At 40.0% G+C, this 21,496-nt stretch overlaps 1 protein-coding gene across 2 annotated transcripts in view; it reads left to right on the plus strand.

The window, feature by feature from the left end:
- The first annotated feature begins 1,810 nt into the window (after positions 1–1,810).
- LOC112563821 (tyrosine-protein phosphatase non-receptor type 23-like) overlaps positions 1,811–21,496 on the plus strand; it is a 33,987-nt gene continuing 14,301 nt past the window's right edge. The window contains exons 1-21 of one of the 2 annotated variants that reach the window (XM_025238182.1): positions 1,811–1,956; positions 2,799–2,873; positions 3,339–3,466; positions 3,758–3,884; positions 4,150–4,284; positions 4,923–5,084; positions 5,907–6,065; positions 6,542–6,600; positions 7,042–7,121; positions 7,381–7,495; positions 7,886–7,951; positions 8,294–8,433; positions 9,296–9,387; positions 10,664–10,868; positions 11,109–11,266; positions 12,214–12,365; positions 12,676–12,869; positions 13,490–13,759; positions 13,999–14,188; positions 14,606–17,339; positions 17,787–17,883. In XM_025238182.1, the coding sequence (XP_025093967.1) occupies positions 1,870–1,956; positions 2,799–2,873; positions 3,339–3,466; positions 3,758–3,884; positions 4,150–4,284; positions 4,923–5,084; positions 5,907–6,065; positions 6,542–6,600; positions 7,042–7,121; positions 7,381–7,495; positions 7,886–7,951; positions 8,294–8,433; positions 9,296–9,387; positions 10,664–10,868; positions 11,109–11,266; positions 12,214–12,365; positions 12,676–12,869; positions 13,490–13,759; positions 13,999–14,188; positions 14,606–17,339; positions 17,787–17,883 (5,425 nt within the window). In that variant the 5' untranslated portion in view covers positions 1,811–1,869. Of the gene's footprint in view, positions 1,957–2,798; positions 2,874–3,338; positions 3,467–3,757; positions 3,885–4,149; positions 4,285–4,922; positions 5,085–5,906; positions 6,066–6,541; positions 6,601–7,041; positions 7,122–7,380; positions 7,496–7,885; positions 7,952–8,293; positions 8,434–9,295; positions 9,388–10,663; positions 10,869–11,108; positions 11,267–12,213; positions 12,366–12,675; positions 12,870–13,489; positions 13,760–13,998; positions 14,189–14,605; positions 17,340–17,786; positions 17,884–21,496 lie in introns of those variants that run through there. The other variant, XM_025238192.1, reaches the window with a different exon arrangement.

Raw genomic sequence — 21,496 nt, forward strand, 5'->3', positions numbered from 1 at the left:
AAAGTGGAAGCACAATCTTCGCTATGACCAATAAAACAAAAGAGCTCAATACAGTTACATATATTGTTATATGTCATCGTCAGGGTGTCGGGTGGAGACGAGAGAAAGATAGGGTTCTCCATTCTGATCTGTTGAAACTAGACTTAGTTGGGGGTTAGTTATTCACCATACATGCGCATGCACACACACAAACAGAGAGAAAAAAAAACACACTACCATCACAAACCACAAATTACAACCAAATTACCACTCTACATTGTAGTCAGTGTACCCCAATCTGTCCTATCCAAATCCAAAGCTACGTTCCGGCCTGTGAGTGTCCCATTAGCTCAAGCGGATGAACAATTTGGCAGCAGCTGACCTATGTTTTCCTCCCAGATAAGCGATCGACGCAGGAGACACGGTAGAAGGTGCGTAACGATGTGTGCGTTTGTGTCAAGGGGGTAGGGTTAGTAAATTGTCCACGCACATCGTTTGGTGTCTGGTGGTACCAGTGTACCAGACGCTGTTCACACGTGAATATAGCCTCTAGGCTGCACAGTCAGTAGAAGCGAGTTTATCGAGGCGAGATGTAGAGGGAAGTCGTGTGATGACCTCAGGGACCCGAACCGCGGGTGCAAAAGCGATGACGTCATTGCATGCCTAGTTCGATCAGCATGGCGATTCTCGTGCCTGTAAAGGTGACCTCACGCTGGCCTGCGCGGAGACAAACGGTGAACCCAACTGCAGCCTCCGCGGCAAAGAGCAACTTTTTTTCTGATAAAATTAATTCATAAACTATAATTGCATGTCTGCTTTTTGTAAGGCACTTTGAGGTCATTAGCGACCCAGGCTGGAAGTGGCGTGACAACAATTATGTGTTTACACCGTGTGTTTCACATCCGGATGCTCTGGACCCGGGTTCAGAACAGTAATTTTCATACTGTACACACACACAGGTATCGGAATCTATGTTCATCATTTATTTTCATCATTTTCACTTTACAAAAGGTACGTCGAACCAAACAGGACCAACAAAAGAATGAATTCCACAGACAGATTAAGCCTGCATACAGTACGTACGGCACTATTCAACCTATTTCCTTCGCCTCTGGAACTTTCAGTAAGTAAATGCATGATATCAATTAATGAACCAAAACAGTGCCTTAAGCTGATTAACTACACATAGCCTGCAACCATTTTATGAGCAAAATTAAATACATAATAATAGCACAGACACACACATATATACATAAAAATATATTATTATTTGAGATGTCGACATGAAATTTTTTTTTTCAACTTTTGACTTGATCAGCTTTTTATTTGGTTTAATCTCAGCTGCATTGTCACATATTGTGCACGCACGGCACACTCAATATATCGCTTAGACACCATGCAATATGCTTGATGATAAAATGCTATATACAGTTCACATGCATATATTATTAACATAGACCCTAGTGGGCGGGGCTCCATCTAAGCTCATCCCGAGCCACACACACATTGTTTACCGCAGTTATTTTTAATACATAATGTTAATGCCATGTATTACATAACCATGAACCAGATGGAGGCACAACCTACAATACTGCCTATTATTTCCTTTCGTCCATTGTTCTCAGCGTCTGCTATCCAGATCAATCGATCGTTCGGACAGCAAACAAGTCTGTGCCTAGTAAAAGCAGAAACTCTTTTAGTGACATTTTCTTTTCTAAAGAACATATATGTATAGCCGAACATATATGTACACCGACCCTGAAGTAGATGCGACATAAACAGCAACATTACTCATTGTCAGATGATGTTGATGGAGTAGCCAAGTCGACTTCCGGAAAGACCGCAGCTGACGAACTTGCAAATCGTTCCAGGTCACGACAGTAACCAAAGATGGAGGCCGTGCCTCGTCTGCCGATGCTTGCTTTCGAACTGAAACACAGCCCAGAGTATGTAGATTTCGGACCAACGCTAAAGAAGGTCAGTCATGGCTAATGTTAATTCACTTTTAACCATACGAAAGTATTTGATGTCGTAGTCTCGAAGCTGACTGGAACGAAAGGATGTTTGAAGCTTGTAAGCATTTATTATTCTGCGTTTGTCTTCTGTTGTGAGAGTGTATGTAGTCAGTCGCAGAATATCACCACCATGTCCTCGCTTTTTGAATTGATCGGAAGCTCATATCAGGAAGCATATCTCAATCATGCAGGGATAAGGGCATAAATAGTCTGTCATTACAATAGAGTTACAGTGCTGTCGGTCTTTGCATTATGATTTATGGTGGAAAAGTGTATCAAGTCATTCTTTAAAGTTACTCGGGTAATTCATGACGATCAGCACATTAGTGGTTTAGAATAACGAAGTAGCTAAACCCTGTTTGAGATTTTATTATTTAAAATAGCATGTCACTAAAATATTCACTCTGAAATAAAAGTAGAATTTATGTATTTGTATATTCATATTGTACTGATAATGTTCTACTTTCATTCTTGTGCTAGATCTAAGTAAGACATTTTCAGAACTATTCAGTTAATCAACTGGCAGTAGCACTTAGCTTAGAGACTCAGGCTGAAAGTGGCCTGATAACAATGTCATTGAAGTCATTGTTCAATTATCACAGTGTATGTGAGAGAGAAAAAGTATTGTATTTATTAGTGTGTGTGTTTATTTGTGTGTGTATGCATGTGCATGTGAATGAGTGAGGCAGAGGTGGTATGTTTGTGTACACTATATGATTTTTATATAATGTATGTCAAATGAGGATTACGAGATTTACAAACAGTTTTTATTGTAGTGTTAATTGCAAAATTATTTATTTTCAGTATATTCATGACTACTATGGAGAGGATCCTGCTCTTTACAATAAAGCATGTTCAGATCTTGACCAATTACGACAGGTGATTCTTCAGTTGTGTTATTAAGATAATATCTTTACATAGCATTATCAGTTTATCAAATTAACAGTTGTAAGATATCCCAGCACTTAGGACTCTCATCTGAATATATATGCAAATGTGTGTTCTTTCTTTTATACTGCTTGTAGTATAAGTATATATATAAAATGATTTCACAGTGTGTCACTCTTGATACCATATTCATAAAAGAGTGCATCTTGTGTGGGTGAAGGGAGAGGAATTTTTCATTTTATTTTTGTATATTTACATATACGTGTTTTAGCCTCCGTGAGTGTGTATATAAGGTTGGTATCTGTCAAGTAAACAGTAGTTATCATTAAGACATATAACTTGGCAAATAAATGAATTTTTCTTAACATATATTTCTGTGTAACTGCTTTAAGTGTGGATTCTACATATGTGCAACAGGAAATTTTTTTTATGAAGGTTATTGTTACCTGTTGTTAGAATGCCATCCATGTGACCCGTGACTTTGTTGGCTGTGCAACACTAAAGAGGTATTATGCTCAGCTTCATTTTCTTCATGGTCGGTTTCCTATGGGAGAAGGTGGTGAAGCTTCTGTCACCTTTACTTGGTAAGATTTGTTTTCGTTGGAGTTGCATATGAATTACTTTTGATGAGTTCTATAACTCTTCTCTTCCATATTGTTAGTCTTATGAACATTGTTTAAAAGCCTGCAAAATGTAAATTAAAAATCTTAAGCATGTTTTCAGGAACATCAGATTATTTTCTTTAATATTTGCATAATGGTAATTTGACTACAAGATCTAATAATGTGTCCTTTGTTGGCAATGAGTTGGTTGTCCCTTTTTCAAAATAACTAGAACCATGATATATCCAGATCTATATGTCTGGGATTATTTAGGGAAGATAACCAGACAGGGAGGGATCATATGATTGCTGACATCAAATTTGAACAAGCCTGCATCTTATACAATATTGGAGCTCTCCATTCTAATCTTGGAGCTATTGATACACGACAAAATGCTGAGGCAAGTACTAAGTTTATACAATGCATGGGTGAGTTCTTGTAGAGGTTTAACTAAAACTAATTTGCAGATATTGCTGTTGAATATATTCATCCTCCTTGAGCAGCTTCTGCCACTGTATAAATTCTTTGTGTCCTCTGTATCTGAAACCACTATTAATTATATAAATTTACAAATGCTGAACAGTCACAGTGCAATTTTATTTATCCTAGAGGACAGTTTTGCAGAGCTGAAGTTATAAATTTTGTTATGGGTGTTTATTTTGCAGGGTATGAAGGTGTCATGTACTCACTTCCAGTGTGCTGCCTGGGCGTTTGAGTACCTGCGTGATCACTTTGGCAGCTCCAGCATGAGTACAGATATGTCACATGAACTTCTTACCTTTCACATCAATGTGATGCTGGTACTGTCAAGCTTTCAAGCCTTCTTACAGACTAGTTTGCTTCAGTGTATTCATATTGTGGACATATATCTCTGAATTCTGGAGGTCTGCCGAGACTAGCGCTTAACCTTTCATGAAGTTTTAGGCTGTCAAGTCTTGGCAAATCTTTTGGCAACCAATATCTGAAACCATACTATAATTCTTCTTGTTCTGATTGCAATACCTTTATTGCTTAATTACTTTTAATTTCTTTGATTTTGGCAACATTCATCAGTCTTCACTCAACAGGGGATAAAGCTTGAGCTTTTGTGTCTTTATCAACACAAGAGCTCACATTCTGCTATCTTTATGTTGATGGTGAAAACAAAAGCACATGTGCATTATCTAGAACTAGAAGCTAACTTGGAAAATTCATCTGCAGGCAGTCCAGAGGTGTATGTTTATGGTTGGTACTATTAATAATTATGGGGAGAAAGTCTGTGTCTGATCAGATAAAGTTTATAATACTTTGACTTCAAAAACACCAAAACCAAACATGATAAATAATGTAAGTTATATGTGACACCATTATTATCGCCAATGTCATCCTCGTAATCATCATCAACAAGTTTGGTATTTTTTTTTTAAGGGTCAGTTTTGAACGTATTCTTTTTGGGCAGGCACAGGCACAAGAGTGTATTCTGGAGAAGTCAATGATTGATAGCCGAAAAAATACCATTACAGCCAAAGTGTCAGCACAGGTGGTGGAGTTTTACCGAATGGCTGTGAAAAATCTAGATCAGTGCAATGCTGAGCAAGTCATCAACTCACGCAGCTATAAGGTAATCATCATATGGAAAAAGCATCTTTTATGCTAATATCAACTTTTAGTGGCAGTATTCCAGCACTATAGTACTTGGTACCAGTATATTGAGCATTGGGTATTCTGGATTCAAATCTCCTATGGGACGCACTATTCTTTCTCTGCATGTGACTCTATTTTAGGACTGGCAGCTTCTCCTTTGCCTGGCCTTAATTGTTGAAACTCCATCGAGTAAAGGGAGGTGATTCATGGCAAATTAACTGTTTTTAGTCTGTTATACTTTTTGGCAGGCTGGCTGCATTCTAGCAAGCCAACCATTGCATGCTAAAATGTTCTATAATGCCTTCAGCATTTTACACATATGTGCTAGTCATTGCAAATTAATTAATTCATACTTCAGGGTATGTCCATTGTTTCTATAACCCTGCAGTTTCTAAATCTAAATTCCTAGTTTTTGATGAGTTGTCAATGTTTTTGAAAAAGTGAGTCATCATCTCTGCTGTTTGGTAGATTTTTCTCCCACCAACCCACTGTATAAAATAACAATAACTGAACTTGTAGAATGTATTTTCCTGGATGAAGGCAAGCTCATCATATGTTATAATGTTTGTGCAAAATACAATACTAACTTTCTAAAAATATACCATCATCAAGTAAACCTGTTTACATGTGCAGCTGGAGTGCATTACAATGAAGGATCAGAAATGTTACTTTGTCACTTAAATGTTTTAAATGTTTGGGGTTGTTGTGTGTTGCTTTGAGGAATAGCTATAATGGCATAATATATATCTCTTCTGGATATTACTTCAGAAAATTAAAATTATAGCTTTTCTGCATGCAGGACTGGCGAAAGCGCTTAGAGCTGAAAGTAGCCTTTTATCAGTGTATCACCAACTATTACATGGGCCGTCATGCTGAAGATCAGCAGAAGTGGGGTGAGCGCCTGGCCTACTTTCAGGTGTGTCAGAATCATCTAAATGAAGCTGTCAAGTTTGCTAAGGTAAGCTGTCATCTTTGTTTGCAGTTCTAAGGAAACATCCTATGACTCTAACATCCATTCTCATCAGTTTCCAATTCCCTGCTATCAGTTTGGAAGGCTGTTTTAATTAAAAGTTTACAAACAAAAAATAAACTCATAGATAAGTCATAAATGAAATCGACATAACAGAAACGAGTTTCATAGGAGTTGATGTGACCATATGAGCTAGTTGTCTGAGAATGTATGTTCCATGCAACTTTAAGATGAGATAGGAAAAACATCTGAATTTAAGAAATAAATTATAATATTGAAAATTATTCAACACAAAATGATTAACATATTGTACAGACATAGATTAAAATCATAATTCCTCCTTCGTATTCTCTTGATAAATGAATTTGCAATTTAAACTATTCCAACTATTTTAACTGGTTTTCAACAATAGTTAACAATTTTAACTATTCCAACTCTTATATATCATTTCTTACTTCCATCAGAATGAAGTTCCTGAGATGCAGGAAGCTCTAAGGTTTGCACAAGATGTTGTTGGAGGAAAGTAAGTGCAGAGAATCCTCTTGACTGTACAAACATGTCTTTTACCTCATATTAAGATCTACACTGAAACTACAGTTTTAGATCAAAGCTGACACACTGAAATGCCAGTTTTGGCATGGCCTGACCAACAGCCGCAAACACAGTTGTTTTAAAATGTTTCAACTCAGGAACTGCCTAGTGTTCTAAGGAAGGAACTGGTGCATTCAAAAACTCAATAAGTTATCTGTGCATACATAGATGTTTGTTTATAATTTAACATGGTTGAGTTAACTACAAGCCTGTGTCTGAGCTGACAGGTTAAAAAGTATTTATTATTTTGATTATATTTCAGTTTTTGTTTAAAGTAAACTTTTCTCTTAAAAATGTTATATCACCAGGTTTTAATTTCGATTTAAGTTTGCTTTGCTAATTCCCTTTTTTATCCCCCTGTTGTTGACTTCAGGTTGGCTGCTGCTCAAAAAGACAACGATTTTATTTATCATGAGAAGGTCCCTCCAATTGAAAGCCTTCCTGAAGTGAAAGGTACTATGATCTTGGAAAGATGAAATTATTCAGCTGTTAGACATTAGTGATCCGATACAGAGAGAAAATCATTTTGTGTCTTCAATGTCTTCATTGCTGCCTGATTTTATGTGTGCATATATATGAATATACTTGTTGTTTGGGGTTTTCTTTATGTATTTTGAACAGAGGTATAGCCTGTTAAGATTTTAAAAATTTCCTGCAGAATGTTTTGTTTTCATGTTTTGTCACTTTTAAATCTTGCCAATGCTGTTTGCAGGAGCTCCTTTAGTGAAGGGCATTCCCTTTGACCCCACAGATGCAGAAATCTCTGGGCCAGATATTTTCCAGAAATTAGTACCAATGGAAGCACATGAAGCAGCATCTGTTTATAGGTGAGTATCAGTTTTGTCTATCTTTAAAAAATTACTTATATGGATTTAGCTGTCATTTTGAAATTGTTTTGAAAGATTCAAGATTCAGGGAACATTAATATAATTCTTTTTGATAGGCAGTTATAAATTTGATGCGGTTCACTCCACCATGACAATTTTATGAAAGCTTTGATGGCAGCAAATCTGACTGACTGAGCTGCATGAATCTTTTAATCTAGTCTTTAAAAATTCTGTAGTTTTGGTGAGGCAGCAGAATGCTAAAGTGGTGGATTGTGATTGTGTGCCTGTGTGTGTGAGAGAGAGAGAGAAATGAATGTGCTAATAATTAAGAAGTGCATGGTACATCAAGAATGTTTTTATTGTATATCAGCTTGTTTTTTGTGTTTTAAGTGAAGAGAAGGCCAAACTACTAAGGCAAGTGGGAGGAGAAATTGAATCAAAAAATGCTGAACTTGAGTAAGTGTGATATTTTGATCTAGGCCACATTTCCTCAAAAGTGTTGAAGCTTGCTCTCTGATTTGATGATTTATGTAAAAAAAGTTTCCATTTGAGACTTCAAAAACATCCCTCCTAAAGACTTGTTCCACTGATATTGATCAGTTCATTAAGTTCATAAACTTGCATGAAGAAAAGATTTTTTTTTTAACAGATGGGCTGTGTGTCATGTGTGGAAACAATAGCTTTGATAATGTGTGTGTGCGAAAGGGAGGGTGGGGGGTACATGCATGCATAAATACATACATGTCTTGTGTTATTTTTTCCTATGGTCTATTTGTTGATTGTATTGTTGTGTTACAGTCAGTTTATGAACTCTCTTCAAATAGACCAAAGTATTTTTGACCACCTGCCAGATCGCTTGCCTCAAGAGTTGCTGGGAAAATGTGCAGCAATGAGTGTCCGTACGAACGCAATCAAGGAGCTTATTGATGCCATGTCAGGTGATTCTCTTACTTGCCCTTTTCTATGACGATCATAGTCACTAGAAAGCCTGATGCTAAATCTAATTTTTTTTAGTTTTATTCATGTTACCACCCAAAATAAAATGGCTAAGCAACACAGAAACCGTTAGTGAATGAAAGTGTCGATTGGGAGAAATGATGCAGCACAAGCTGTAAACAGTAATCTGGAACAGAGGAGAACATTTTCAACAAACATCGCAGATCGGTAAAAGAGGGCAAAACTCGACGTAGATTAGTGGGAAAAAACTAAACGACAGAGAGCTAGACCCCTCAAGCCAGTTAGGTGAAGGGACATTACTCTGATGCCAGTAGTTGGTAAATAATTTATAAGGTGGTGCTGTAAATGGTGCACTGTTAAGGATTACTTGTAAATACGCTTTAAGCGAATAAAGCTGTGTTTGTACATATATCATAATACAGTTTTGCGTGAATTACTTGAAGAGTTCTATTTGTGTCGTAAGAGAAGACTAATTTAGACAAGATTAATGACTTGCTGCTCTTCCTAATGGAGTTAACTATCTTTTAACCCTAATTGTACAGCATTCTAATTACAGCAAGCTTGATATAATTTCATTGTACATACTCATAAATTATTAGTAAACCAAATGCCAAGGATTTTGAATTTGTCTGAGGTCCATGCATCTGTAATTGAGGCAAGTACTTAATTTGTTTTGTTTCCCAGCCCTTCTTCACTTGATTTTTCAATCTTTAGGATTAAACCAGACATTTTTTCAAACTGTGTATAAGTATTTTATTCCTGGTTGGGTGGAAAATGTGTCTACCATTGACATTATCTTGCAGTGAGAAAATGATAATGTGGAAATTGTGTTTGTGTATTCAGGAATATCTGGTTTGGCTACTGAAACAGAGATGAATATCAAAGAATTACAAGAACTCATTGCTGAGGACAGTAGAAAGACAGAGGAATTTGAGGTATTGTAGGATGTTCATTATCACATCCTTGAATCATTTTCTGACTGATAGTGATTAGCTATCTTGAGATGTATTTTGTGAAGTGAGTTGTATTGGATGACCAAGAAGCATTGCAGGCACATAAAATTAAGGAATTAAATATTAATCTGTAAAGAAATTTAAAAAAACAAGAAGTTGCTAAAACTTTTTTTAAATTTTGGGACTGTAAAAGCATAGACATTATGCCTTGAATTTTGTGTTCTTAGTTTGAAAGAAACAACACTGCTTGAGCAAATTATCAAAGTGAACTTGATGACTTTGATCTGGTCTTCTGGTTATTTCATTTTTACCTTCCAGATATACCTTGCTAAATTAATGTGACATTTTTAAGGACATTGTACTGCGGAAATATATTTTTTCAGTCACAATTTTGGAAATGGCAGGCACAGCAAAAAAGGTTTAGCCGGAATCTATATATTTTAATAGGAAAGGACAAAAAGTTGATGACTGCATGTAATACAAACATACACATGCCCGTAGCACACTCATATACAATTACTCATTTAGTTATGATAATGGCAACACAAACAGGACTGGCCAAGACAGTTCTATTCATGGAATGTGTCTTCTATGGTCTTTGTTTCACAGACATTGATTACGCTACAGTGGACAGTGGGAAACCACGGGAAAACATTTCACATAGTCAATAACTAATTTTTTTTCTCATTCTAATCAGAGTCTAAAATCTGGTTTTGTTTTTTTTTTTTCTCATATAATGCTTATATGCATACACAGGTAGGTCTCGATTTATGACTAGGTTATGTTCTGACTGAACAGTTTATTTTTTATATATACATATGGGTAAAAATGTGAGGATTTGTGATCACACCTCAGTGCTTGTACATTAATTATTTAATTTAACAAGAAGATCAGCATCAGGAACAAATGGACAACATGCCATATCTCAGTATTAACAATCAACAATGGACTGTAGGTCACAGTAATAACAATCACGCAGTATTAATAATCAGCATCATATAACACACTTTACTTAGTGTTAATTTAATATGCATTACTGCTCACTCTTTCACTCATGACTCTTACTAAGCTGAAGATCATGTGAGATTTTTGAATAATATGAGTGTATTTCCAAATGTCCCATACAGACCCCATTCATTTTTCCACTATTTTATGCTACATGATGAATAATGATGAAATCAAAGGGGTCATAAGTGGAGGACTACCTGTATGTATATGTTGATTTTATTTTTTGTGGTTTTTCTCCTTATTTGAGCAGCAACAATTTGGCAAGAAGATGATCAGCACTGTTCTCCCTAGTCTTTCCAAGGACTGTGAAGCTCACCTAGAGAAGCACTTCCAGGGCAGTCAACTCAACTCCACCCTTCATGCAGCAATGAATACCCACATCACCAACCTCCGCCTGCTGGTACTTCCACCTGATGAGCTTCAGAGGCAGCTTCCTCCAGCCAAGCCACCAAGAAGTGAGAGCAATGTTGTCCAAAACCCTGATCATTTCTTTTTCTTTTCATTTACATGTGTACACAAAGTTTTGATTGCTTTTAATCCCATATATAATTATTTGTAATTGTCTAGTTTTTAAGTCTTTGTCCCATTTGTGATGTAGTATTTGTCATATACTTTATGTCAAAAACAATACTGTTATTAAAATTTTAATAATTGATCAAGCTCAGTCACTGCAATGAGATTGTTACTGTGTGAAGGTGCTGAAGATGAAGATATTATCAGTGAGATGCGGAGACTTCTTAGCAAGATAGAAGAGATGAAAAACCAAAGGTCCTCCTTGGAAAATCAGCTTAGGGAGCAGTTGCAAAAGGATGACATCACAAGTGTGCTAGTCGCCCAGGAGTCTTCCAGAGAGGTACAGCTGTTAGCACTGGAATCTCTTTTTTGCTGAGTTTCTACTGGACTACAGAAAATGTTTGAAAGACCTATGGGGGATGTGTATGGAGAGGGGAAAGGGGCGATTCATGCATGTACCCATACACACCCTCAGGTACAGGGATGTGCACATATGAATGTTACTTTAATTAATCCAGATCTAAACCTGTAAGTGAATTCAGTTTGACACTGCTCTTGAGGTATGCAGAGTTGTGACTTGATATAGAAAGGATTGGTGGTGGGGGGGGAGGATGCAACCAATTTTGAACATACCCTGTGTATTACAGAGGAGAAATCCACCAGCAACTCTCCACCTCACCTCAGTGAGCTTTAGTATTTTAAAACAGCTTTTTATTTAGTTTTATTTCTTTAAAAACATTTAAATATCAGAAAGAAAATCCACTTCTATTTAACAGCATAATTCCCTATAAGAGTAATATCCAACTTTTAAAAAAAGTCTCAAAACTTAAGGCTGTACATGGCTCAAAAATTTAAAATCTAAGATTTTCATGATATTGCTATTGTTTTAATATTATTTGTTTTACCCTTGGTTGAAATACTCAAAAAATTGTAGGGTCATGTCTGGCCTTAAACCTATAATCTGAGAAAAGAAAATATTCGACATCCCTGAATTGTTTGCTGATGCTCAGTGTCTAGCAGCCTTAAAATTTTGCATTTTATTTTGAGAGGCCAGTTGTACTCATTGGTCAAGAAAAAATGCAGGCAAAACAAAAATTGAGATATTGGAAGTTGATTTGTATTGTAATTTTTAAAAAAAAACAAGAGGTTGCTAAATTTGTTTTTTCTGTTGGCTGTCATGTTTAAGACCAATCACAGCTTGGAGTAGTGAGAGTTATTAGATGTTCTTCTGATTCAAATTAAGTTTTGTCTTATAAGTTTGACAGTAATTTGTTTTTGATTTTTCAGTCAATATACAAAACTCAGCTGAAGAAGCATGATGCTGTGGTCTCCCTCATCACGCAAAATTTGAATGCTCAGTCTAATATCTTGCGAGCCCTGACAGATACTAATGCAAAGTTTGCAACACTCCGCCAAGCTGCCCTTCAGTACTCAGCCAAGTAAGCTATTACAGTTTGTTTTTTGTTCTACATATAAATGTATAATGCTAAGTTACAGCTTGATCCATCCTACCAAATCTCTAGTTTTTTAATTTAATATAAACATGGTAATGAATATAATGTATTTTGGCTTTCCTGGAAGTATTGAAGACTTTTTGTATTGGAAAGTTAAGTTTTGTCGCTGCTGCTTTTCATATTTATTTGTATTAATAACAGAATGAGAGTCAAAACCAGAACAATATACTGTTCACATGCTAAATATTGAACATTAAAATGCAGATAAAAATAAACCCTCACATATTTTTTTCAGGCGAGAAGCTGTAGTGAAAGACCTCATCAATTCATTTGAAAAATACGAAGAACTTCTTGCAAAATCACAAAAAGGGCAGGAGTATTACTGTCGTTTGAACGAGGCTGTAATGAAGACTTTAGAAAGATGCCGTAGTGAATGCAAAGTCCGACAGGAAGAAAGAGACATGCTCATTACAAAATATGCTCCCAAAGGTCAGTAACTGCATTTTCTCCAGTCAAGAATAGGGGAGATTGTGTGTGTGTGCGACCATGATTAGCCTGTCATTTCTCCTGCTTCATTGTTAGCACAGAGATGCATTACAGTAAAATTTTATTTTTCATTTTTACATTATTGAAGATTTGATTCATGTCATGAAGTTGTAATTTATACACAGTCCAGCCACACAGTGAGATGTGTGCATATTAAAGGAGAACAGCTTTTATAACAGGATAAATGAAATAGTATAATAACAGAATAAATATAGTTCATGATAAATGACGAAAATGTTGTGACAGTCTTCAAGTTCATTAACTCTGCAGAATACACTTTATCGCTAAACTCATGTGCTGTCCCTTGGTCTCTTTCGCTCTTTAACTGTCTAAATTGAACCTACCAGTTAATTTAATTATTAACTGTATATTTTCACATGTAAATCTATAAAAATACATATCAAGAGAGAAAGGTAATGAAAGACATTAAATTTAAATTTTATTTGTGCTGTTAGGAACATATGGAATTCTTCATCCCATATTGTCAAATGTGCACTCTGAAAGTGCTGTGAAATTATATTTTCAACATTAAAAAGTGCTGACTTCCCTCTATTTATTTCCAGCTCCACCACCATCTCGGCCAAGTGCGCCTAAACCTGGTCAGCCACCACAGCCAAGTGTGCCAGCCACAGCACCAGCCAGCATGACTGCTGCAGCTTTAGCAGTTTCTGCAAGTGTTGGGGAAGAGTTTGATGGGCATCCACCTACATCTACTGTTTCTGCCCCTCTTTCAGCTTTTGAGGGTCCTAGGCTGAAAGATTACTTGCCATTTATGAAACCCCAGTCTTTTGGACCAAACAGATCTACACCCTCACCTCAAAGTCTACCGCCTGGTAAGCATTAGGTTAATTTTACAAGTTAAAGGACACCTAAATGACAACCAGTTCTTATTTCGTGATGTGGGAATGCCTTCATGTTTTACTTTTGACTTTATTTTGTCTTTCATTGAACAACATGTTTTGTCTATGCAAACATCTGAAGTCACACTGTAGATACACATTGTCTTACACAAAAGTAGTTGTTGTCAGGCTGGTCAACAAGCTCCAGTTTTTCTGGTATTTTTACGTTCCAGGATCACCAGATGTCACCTTGAGTGGCCCACCCTCCTTGTCGTCGGATTCAAGTTCACCTAAGCATCGGTCTCATGCAGTTTCAAATAATGCAGATCCCACAGCAGCACTGCCACATGGCATACAGGGACATGTTGTGGGCATGGCGTACTCAGCTCCGGATGTGACAGCAATCACAAACACGCCTGCAAGGTTCTACTGCTTTCTTGTCCATAACTGTTATTCCTATTGTTTGTGATGATTATTCACTTACACTCTTTTCCTCACCACATTGCTGATGGAGAGTTGTCAGCTGTGGTCTTTGCATAGAGTTTGTGTTTTGACCGCAGGACTTACATTTTTGTTAGAAATGTTTGTTTGGTAAATAGCTACACTTATGCACTCTTTTTGTAAAATAGCTCTCCCTTTCTGTGATAAGTGTTTTAATAGTTGAGATCTGTCACTTTAAGGTTTATTGGTATTGCTGTTACTACCATCATAAATATTGCTGTTGTTTTACAGTGGGAATGCATTATCACTCTTATTGTGCATTGGCTGTGTCTGTAACTGTGCCTGATCCAAATAATTCTTAATAGTCTGTGATGATTAGATGTGATTTTTACATTACAGAGACCTAGACACCCAGCGTCCATCTATGCCTGGAACAGGACATCAGCAGCTGCATACTTCTCCACCAGATATTACTGCCAACATTCCCATAACACCAGGGCAGGCACTCCAGTATGCAAGTTTGTCAGATGTGTCTCATCAGAGTCTTTCGACGGGAAGGTATCCTCATTTTAGACAGACAGACGTCCCTGGTGTTGCAAATTTTTCTTCGCTGCCCAGAGATAGTGCGGGTGGCTTAGGGCAAGGCAGGTATCAGGATTTCATGGCAGGCAGCTTTCTTCCTGAAAGGGTTAGTAGTCCATCTTCTAGCACTGATTCCATGGCCTCCTCAGGCTCTTTGCATCCTGGATATGGATTAGACAGCTCTACAAGCTTGACAGCAGGACAAGGACTTCCATACATGGCTTCAGGCTCAGCAGTGTCTGCTCAACTTTCTTCCAGTGTTTCATCTACTACCTTGCCTCACAGCATTCCACCACATATTCAGCAGCAACAGATACAGATGGGACAGAGTTTTCAACCACCACACATCCAGCAGCAGCAGCAGCCACAGCCTGGACAGAACTTTCAGCCACCTCCACAACAGCAGCAAAAACAACCTGGACAAAGCTTTCAGCCACCTCCACAACAGCAGCAACAACAACCTGGACAAAGCTTTCAGCAACCTCCACAACAGCAGCAACAACAACCTGGTGTTTATGGGCAGGTGCCAAAGATTGTACCACAGCAAGGCTTGATCAGGCCAGATTTACCTTCTTCACAGGTGCTACACCCTTCTACAGTTTCTAGCTCCACTGGCTATCAGCTGCAGCAAGGGATGTACGTTTCTGGGAGAGTCTCTGCCAGTGGACACATTCCACAGCTGATGACCGGCTACAGCACTGCAGGAGGTGCTGGTCCCACAGCGGTAAATCAAGCATACCCTGGGCAGTCACTCCAACAGTATCTCCCTGCTACTGCACCCCAACACACGCAACCACAGCTTCAGGGGCAGTCTGGTCAGCATCTTCCTCAGAGTGCATTAACTTCTGCCCAAAGTCACATGACTGGTGCACCTGGCACGGTGCCTGCGAATGTGTCAGCATTGACTCACCCATCTCAGCAACCTGCCGTCCCCATGTCTACCTCTTATCAGGGTCAGCAGACGTGGGGAATGCACTCAGGTGTCCAGGGCGGCTACACCCAGCCGACGTTTGGTGGGCACGCTTCCACAGTGGGTCAGCATTCGCAGTCTGTTTCAGCAAGCCAAATTGCTTCAAATGTGGGAAACCAGGATGCAGCTTCAAGATCGTTTGGAGGACCTGGAAGCGCGATGGTGGCCGCCCAGCCAGGACAACTGATGCCTCAACACCAGCAACAACAGTTTTCCGCGGTTATGCAGCAGAGCCAACAACCCTCTGGTCAAATGGCACCATATCTTCCTCCTCAGCCAGCCTCAGGTCCAGCCTTGTCTTTTGCTAATCAGTTTCAAGCGACAGGCCAGAGACAGGTGCCACAGCATGGTACAGGTTCTCAACGAGATGCAGCAGCGCCTTTTGTTGCTGGCTCACAGGCACCACCGGGGCCACAATCTTATCCTGCGGCAGCAGGCATGACCCATCCTCTAGTACAACAGACACCTCAGTCGTCCCAACAAATACCGTACTTTTCCCCTGGAGTTCTACCTGGGACATCAGCGTCTAATTTACCTGGAAGCCAGCCATCTCAGCTGCATCCACAACAGCAGCCTAGGCCACCTGATGGTAGCGCAAATTTTGGAATTCTGCAAGGCATTAAGCAGGGACCTTCTCCGGCATACGGCAGTACCCAGCAGTTTACTGCCAGTCAGGGTGTCCATCCACAGGTTCCAGCAACCCCACCAGCGGTAACAGGGCAGACGACTGGGTACATACAGCAACAGCAGCAGCAACAGTTGCCTGGCTATCGGGATCAACAGCCACAAGTCCAGTCTGCTTTTCCTGGCTCCCAATCACAGTACGCTCAGCAACCCATCCCGCAACAAACAGTACAGCATTTCCAGCCAGTAAGACAACAGCAGGTGGCAGGCCACCATCAGAGTCCAGGCTCACAATATTCTGCACCCCAGCAGCAACAGTATTCCCTGGCTGAGCAAAAACCGCCGGCTCAGTTTTCACAGTTTTCTTTGCAGCCTCTGGCCCAGCAGCCCGAGGCCCACCTCATATTTCCAACCCCCCTTCAGCCTTCAAGAGTGCAATCAGCAGATGCGATACCCTCACCCCAGCAGGTAGTGGTACCCTTTGCAACTAACCACCAGCAGCTTGGTCCCCAACCGGTGCAGGTGTCTTCTCAGGACCTGACCCACAGCACCACACCTTCGTTGGCTCAGCCTCATCTTCCTGCACAGACCATGGTGCAGTCCCCTGTGCAACCTCCCCATGTTTCAGGACAGTCTTCAGTCAGTACAGTCTACAGCACCAGTCTGTCCCGGCAGAAGTCATCACTGGACGAGCTGCTGTCCTCCAGCCCAGAGGACTCCAAAAAGTCATCCATCCCTGATCCCATCATCACACCCAAAGTGCTGACGGATCAGGAGAAGCAACAGCAGAAAGAGGAAGCCATGAAGACGGGAGGTATTGTGGAGAAAGTCAAGGACCCTTACGAGAACAGCTGCCTTCTCAATAAGTTTGTGTCTGATGTCGAAGCTTTTGGCAAGTTTGTGGATGAACTTTCTGTGTCCATCTTGGGAGTCTCTCGGCTGGATACAGTCTGGAAGGTCAGTGTAGGGAAGGAATTTGATGTGCCTGCAGTGCTGTGCGTGTGCCTTGGTATGGTGGTTATTATTATTAATGTTATTCTTGATGTTTCGCATGACATTTTGAAAACCTTTTGCAGTGCTAGAACGTATCATTGTTGCCAGGAAAATTGTAGATTATTTGTGAAACTTGTAGCCTAAGCCAATCTCAAAAACTTTGATTCTAAAAGTAGGTCGTAGGCTGGAAGGGGGCGGGGTGCGGGTGAAACTGCAGCTAGTCAATCAGCACATTGTTATTTTGCAGAATTCAACTGTTTTCCTAGTGTTTAAATCTGGAGACAATGTAATGAAATTTAGAGATGAATTACTCATACACTTGTACAATAACCAGCTTTGAAGAGCTGGCGGTCAGTGGATATTTAACGTGCCATGTCTGATAGTGGATGGACTTGTTTTATTTGTCCACAGAGCATTATAGACAGTCAGGACCACGAGCTCAAGAAGCACTCCATTGCCATTGCGCGCTGCTATCCTTTAAAGAACCGCGACCCGGACATCATGCCATGTGAGTTTCCTTAACCTGCTCATCACCACCTTCCTACTTAGTCGCGTGTGTATGCGTACCTGTCTGTTTATATGTGTGTGTAAGTCTGTTAGGGATGTGACTTGTGAGATGAGAGAGACGCACACCAGAGACAAATAGAGAGGCGAGATCTGAACAACCCCTTTATCATCTGTCTTGGCTGCTTGACCGGACTTTCCCATAGAGGGACTGGGGAGACATAAAAGACGCTGATGGCCACTTCAGGATTGCAACGACGATCATGATCAGGGAGAATCAGAAGACGGACAAACGTGTGACGATTGGTGTATTTTTATGGAACAGTCCTGTAAAAACTTTGCCAGACTTGGGCAAATGTCCATGCGTATTTGTCTATAAAAGGAGCGCTGACGTGCGTCCTTACTACTATTACATTTCTGCACGATCGCGGCAACAGCATGCTATGTTCACACAATTATTTTCTCCTTTGCTGTTAAAGAAATTTTCAAAGAAAAAAATTATATGGTTTGATTACCCCACCGCCACCATCACCACCACGCTAATTGTCGATAACGAAAGAGAAGAGGAAGATAGTATTGTAAAGTCAGTACAAAAACAGGAAGGGTGGGATAAACAATGGTTGATGAGGGAAAAACATAGAGACTTTAATCTAGATTCTGGTCCAGAGAAAATAAAAACAACAAAGAGGCTTTTTTTTTTTTGAAGATTGAGGTACAAAGAAAACAAAGAAACATTGTCGTCTACTGTAATGTAGATATAAAAAAAAAAAAAACGTGCGAATTGTAACAGGGAAACATTGCGGATGCGCTCGTCTCTAAGTACATGTATCGTGAACGGAAGTCTTTAGTCGGGTACTGGTCATGGCGGTTTCTTTGTCCCGAACCTTTCAAAACTTCCGCTTAGTCAGAAAGATGCCTGCTGACGCTAACCAGCGCTTCTGTGCTTACAAATGTTTTGCAATAGGTCCAGAATAATAAGATTGCAGACTGGGCGTTGTTGGTGCAGTGGAGGTCTAGGCGGTTGGAATCGATTCGCCACAAGTACGCGTCGTCGCTTTTGTTGTGTACAACTTGTGCCAAGCTTTCTTGAAATTAGAAAAGCTGTGAAGACTGTGCAGTTAGCAGTGTAAAGAAAATGTCGCTACAAACCTCTTCACACACCTTTGCGATAGGCCTTGACTCAACTGTAACAACACAGTGGGGAACATATACTTGTAGCCTTGTAGAGAAAACAACCTCTCCTCATCCCCAGAATTTCTTCGTCGAAAAATGTTCAGGTTCTCTTCCCTTCCCTCTTTGCCTACCGTCTACACAAGTGTGGAGAAAAGAACAGGCGAGATCTACAGCCTCGTGTCTTGCAGTTCCGACTTTTGTTTTCAAATATATGATGCAAAGACGATTTTTTTTTTCATAATGACTTGAAAAAGATCAGTACAAGATAGTATTTCTCTAACACACTGGGTGAACATTGCCCCTTCTGTTATCGAAATGTACACCTACAAACATCACCAGAGACAGAAAAGAGTCAACTGTACAAATGTCAGATTGGGCATGAATGCGTTTACGTTGTTACAGCCATGTAATGAGAGCTGTGATCAGATGTTAATTAAGCAAATCAGTAGCCAGAGGTGGCGTCACGAGTTTGACCTTCCTGTGCATGGTGCTGTTCGTAGTCGTGTGTCTCCAGAACGACAAAAGTGGGGGTATCCACCCAATCTTGAGGAAACAGTATCTGTGCACTGACGTTTACCTCGTCCGTGAAAATTAAGAAAAAAATAGAAATACATAAAAATGCCCCCCTCTCGACCTTTAAGTAGGACAGGCTGGAGGTGGCTTCGATCTGACACCATTTCATACCGCCGACACCGTATCAGCAGGGAAGCAGACAGATTTGTTTTACCTACCGCTGGCTGCTTCGCGGCACATCGACCGGCATCGCCAGCCGCGCGATCTCGTCATCTGACAGCTTGGAATGTTCTAGACTGGCGTGGAAACGACCTCCTGAGCACTCGGCGAGCGACAAGCTTTCAAGACTTCCCAACATGCACCGCTAGCTCGTGGACAGTAGCACGCACCTGCTGACGGCGTCAACGTAATTACATGATGAGCGCGAGAGTGAGTGGCGCTCAGCACAGCTTTGTTTCTTTTCCTAATGGGGAATGTCACGGCTGTCACCGTGTGTTGCAAGAGACTCAAGTCCAAATATCAGCGGTCGGAAAGCCAGCTTGGCTTGGTTTGTGCAGGTCGATAAATTGATGAACAGGCAGCAAAGCTATCACCTCTACGTTTTTCTTTTTTTTTTTTTTTTTTTGTGAGTCCTGAACGTTAGGTATTGTCGTTTGCCGTCTTGATAGCGATATTGGCAAACTACTGGGTCGCAAGCACCCGTAAGCGCACCTAGCTAGGTCTAAATGGATGGATTTAATGAACCTCCCCTCCTCCCTCAAAAAAAAAAAAAAGAAAAACGACGAAGGCTCGAAGAAAAGTTTCCAGACAAGGAGAATGTCAGACATGCAAGCCCGCTGCGCCTACTGGAAGAGACGCGATTATCATCCTAGAAGTAGGATAGCGAACTCGTGATTGTAGCAGGTTTGGTTCGATCCTGACCGGGGATGGGGTGGAGGTAAGAAAAAGAGATTTGGGATGGGGTGAGATGGGGGAGGAGATAAATCTGCAGGTAGATGCCTTGGTTTTTGGTGCTAGGGTCTGGTTCAGAGCTCTCGTGCTTCCAACACTCTCAGGGTTTTTTGTTTGGGAATGGAGAATGTCATGGCAGCGTGCAAGTAGTTGATTGTAGGTTGTGCTATTGATTTCAACGGGCAGTTAGTGCACTGCATGCGCCGACTTTTGATATTGTTGATTGGTTCATGGAGCATCTCTTCGAAGAAGTTATCTTTTGCAGTCAGAGATACAAGTTTATTATGTATAATAAATAAACCAGGCACTTTTTTACACTTGAGTTGAACAGAAAGTGCTATCACGACTTTGTGTTGTGATAATTGTCAGCGCTTAGTTGAGGCTCACCATCACTGTTTTCTTGTCTGAACCACGGTCTTCTAGTCTTTGTCTCTATTTATTGCTCTCTTCTCTCTTTTATCTCTCTCACACACATACATTCTAACTAAAAGTGTTCCATGTCTAATCCCTTTTTAAAAACCAAAATGGCACATCCTTTCACGTGAGTGTGTTTTAAAGTGTGGAAATACATCCAAACAAAATCACGTGGTACAGGTTTAAATACATTCACATACATTGATTGTTCAGATGTAGACCATCATGGCCGAAATTAAACACTCAAAAACCCATTTATTCATTTTCATCCCGTATCTGGACGTACAGTCGTAGGAGAGATCTGTTGCTTCCATTCTGTGAGCAGGTCCACGTCCGCACCCGTACAGCATGATTGGCACAACAAGCGACTCTTAAAGCCTTCATAGGGTGCGAAGGCTCACGCTTCTGCTGTTCCACATTTTGTTAAGCCAAGCCATTGCGACTAGTTGCTGCTGTCATCTACTGCTTGGTTGTCCAAATCTTCCGACACATAGCCTTCCCTTTCTCTTCTTCGACACCTTTGATCAAATCCTCTTGGACGTTGTCCACCACGGGGGACTTTCCTT

This window comes from Pomacea canaliculata, linkage group LG1 (genome assembly GCF_003073045.1).
Source record: "Pomacea canaliculata isolate SZHN2017 linkage group LG1, ASM307304v1, whole genome shotgun sequence".
Lineage (NCBI taxonomy): Eukaryota > Metazoa > Mollusca > Gastropoda > Architaenioglossa > Ampullariidae > Pomacea > Pomacea canaliculata.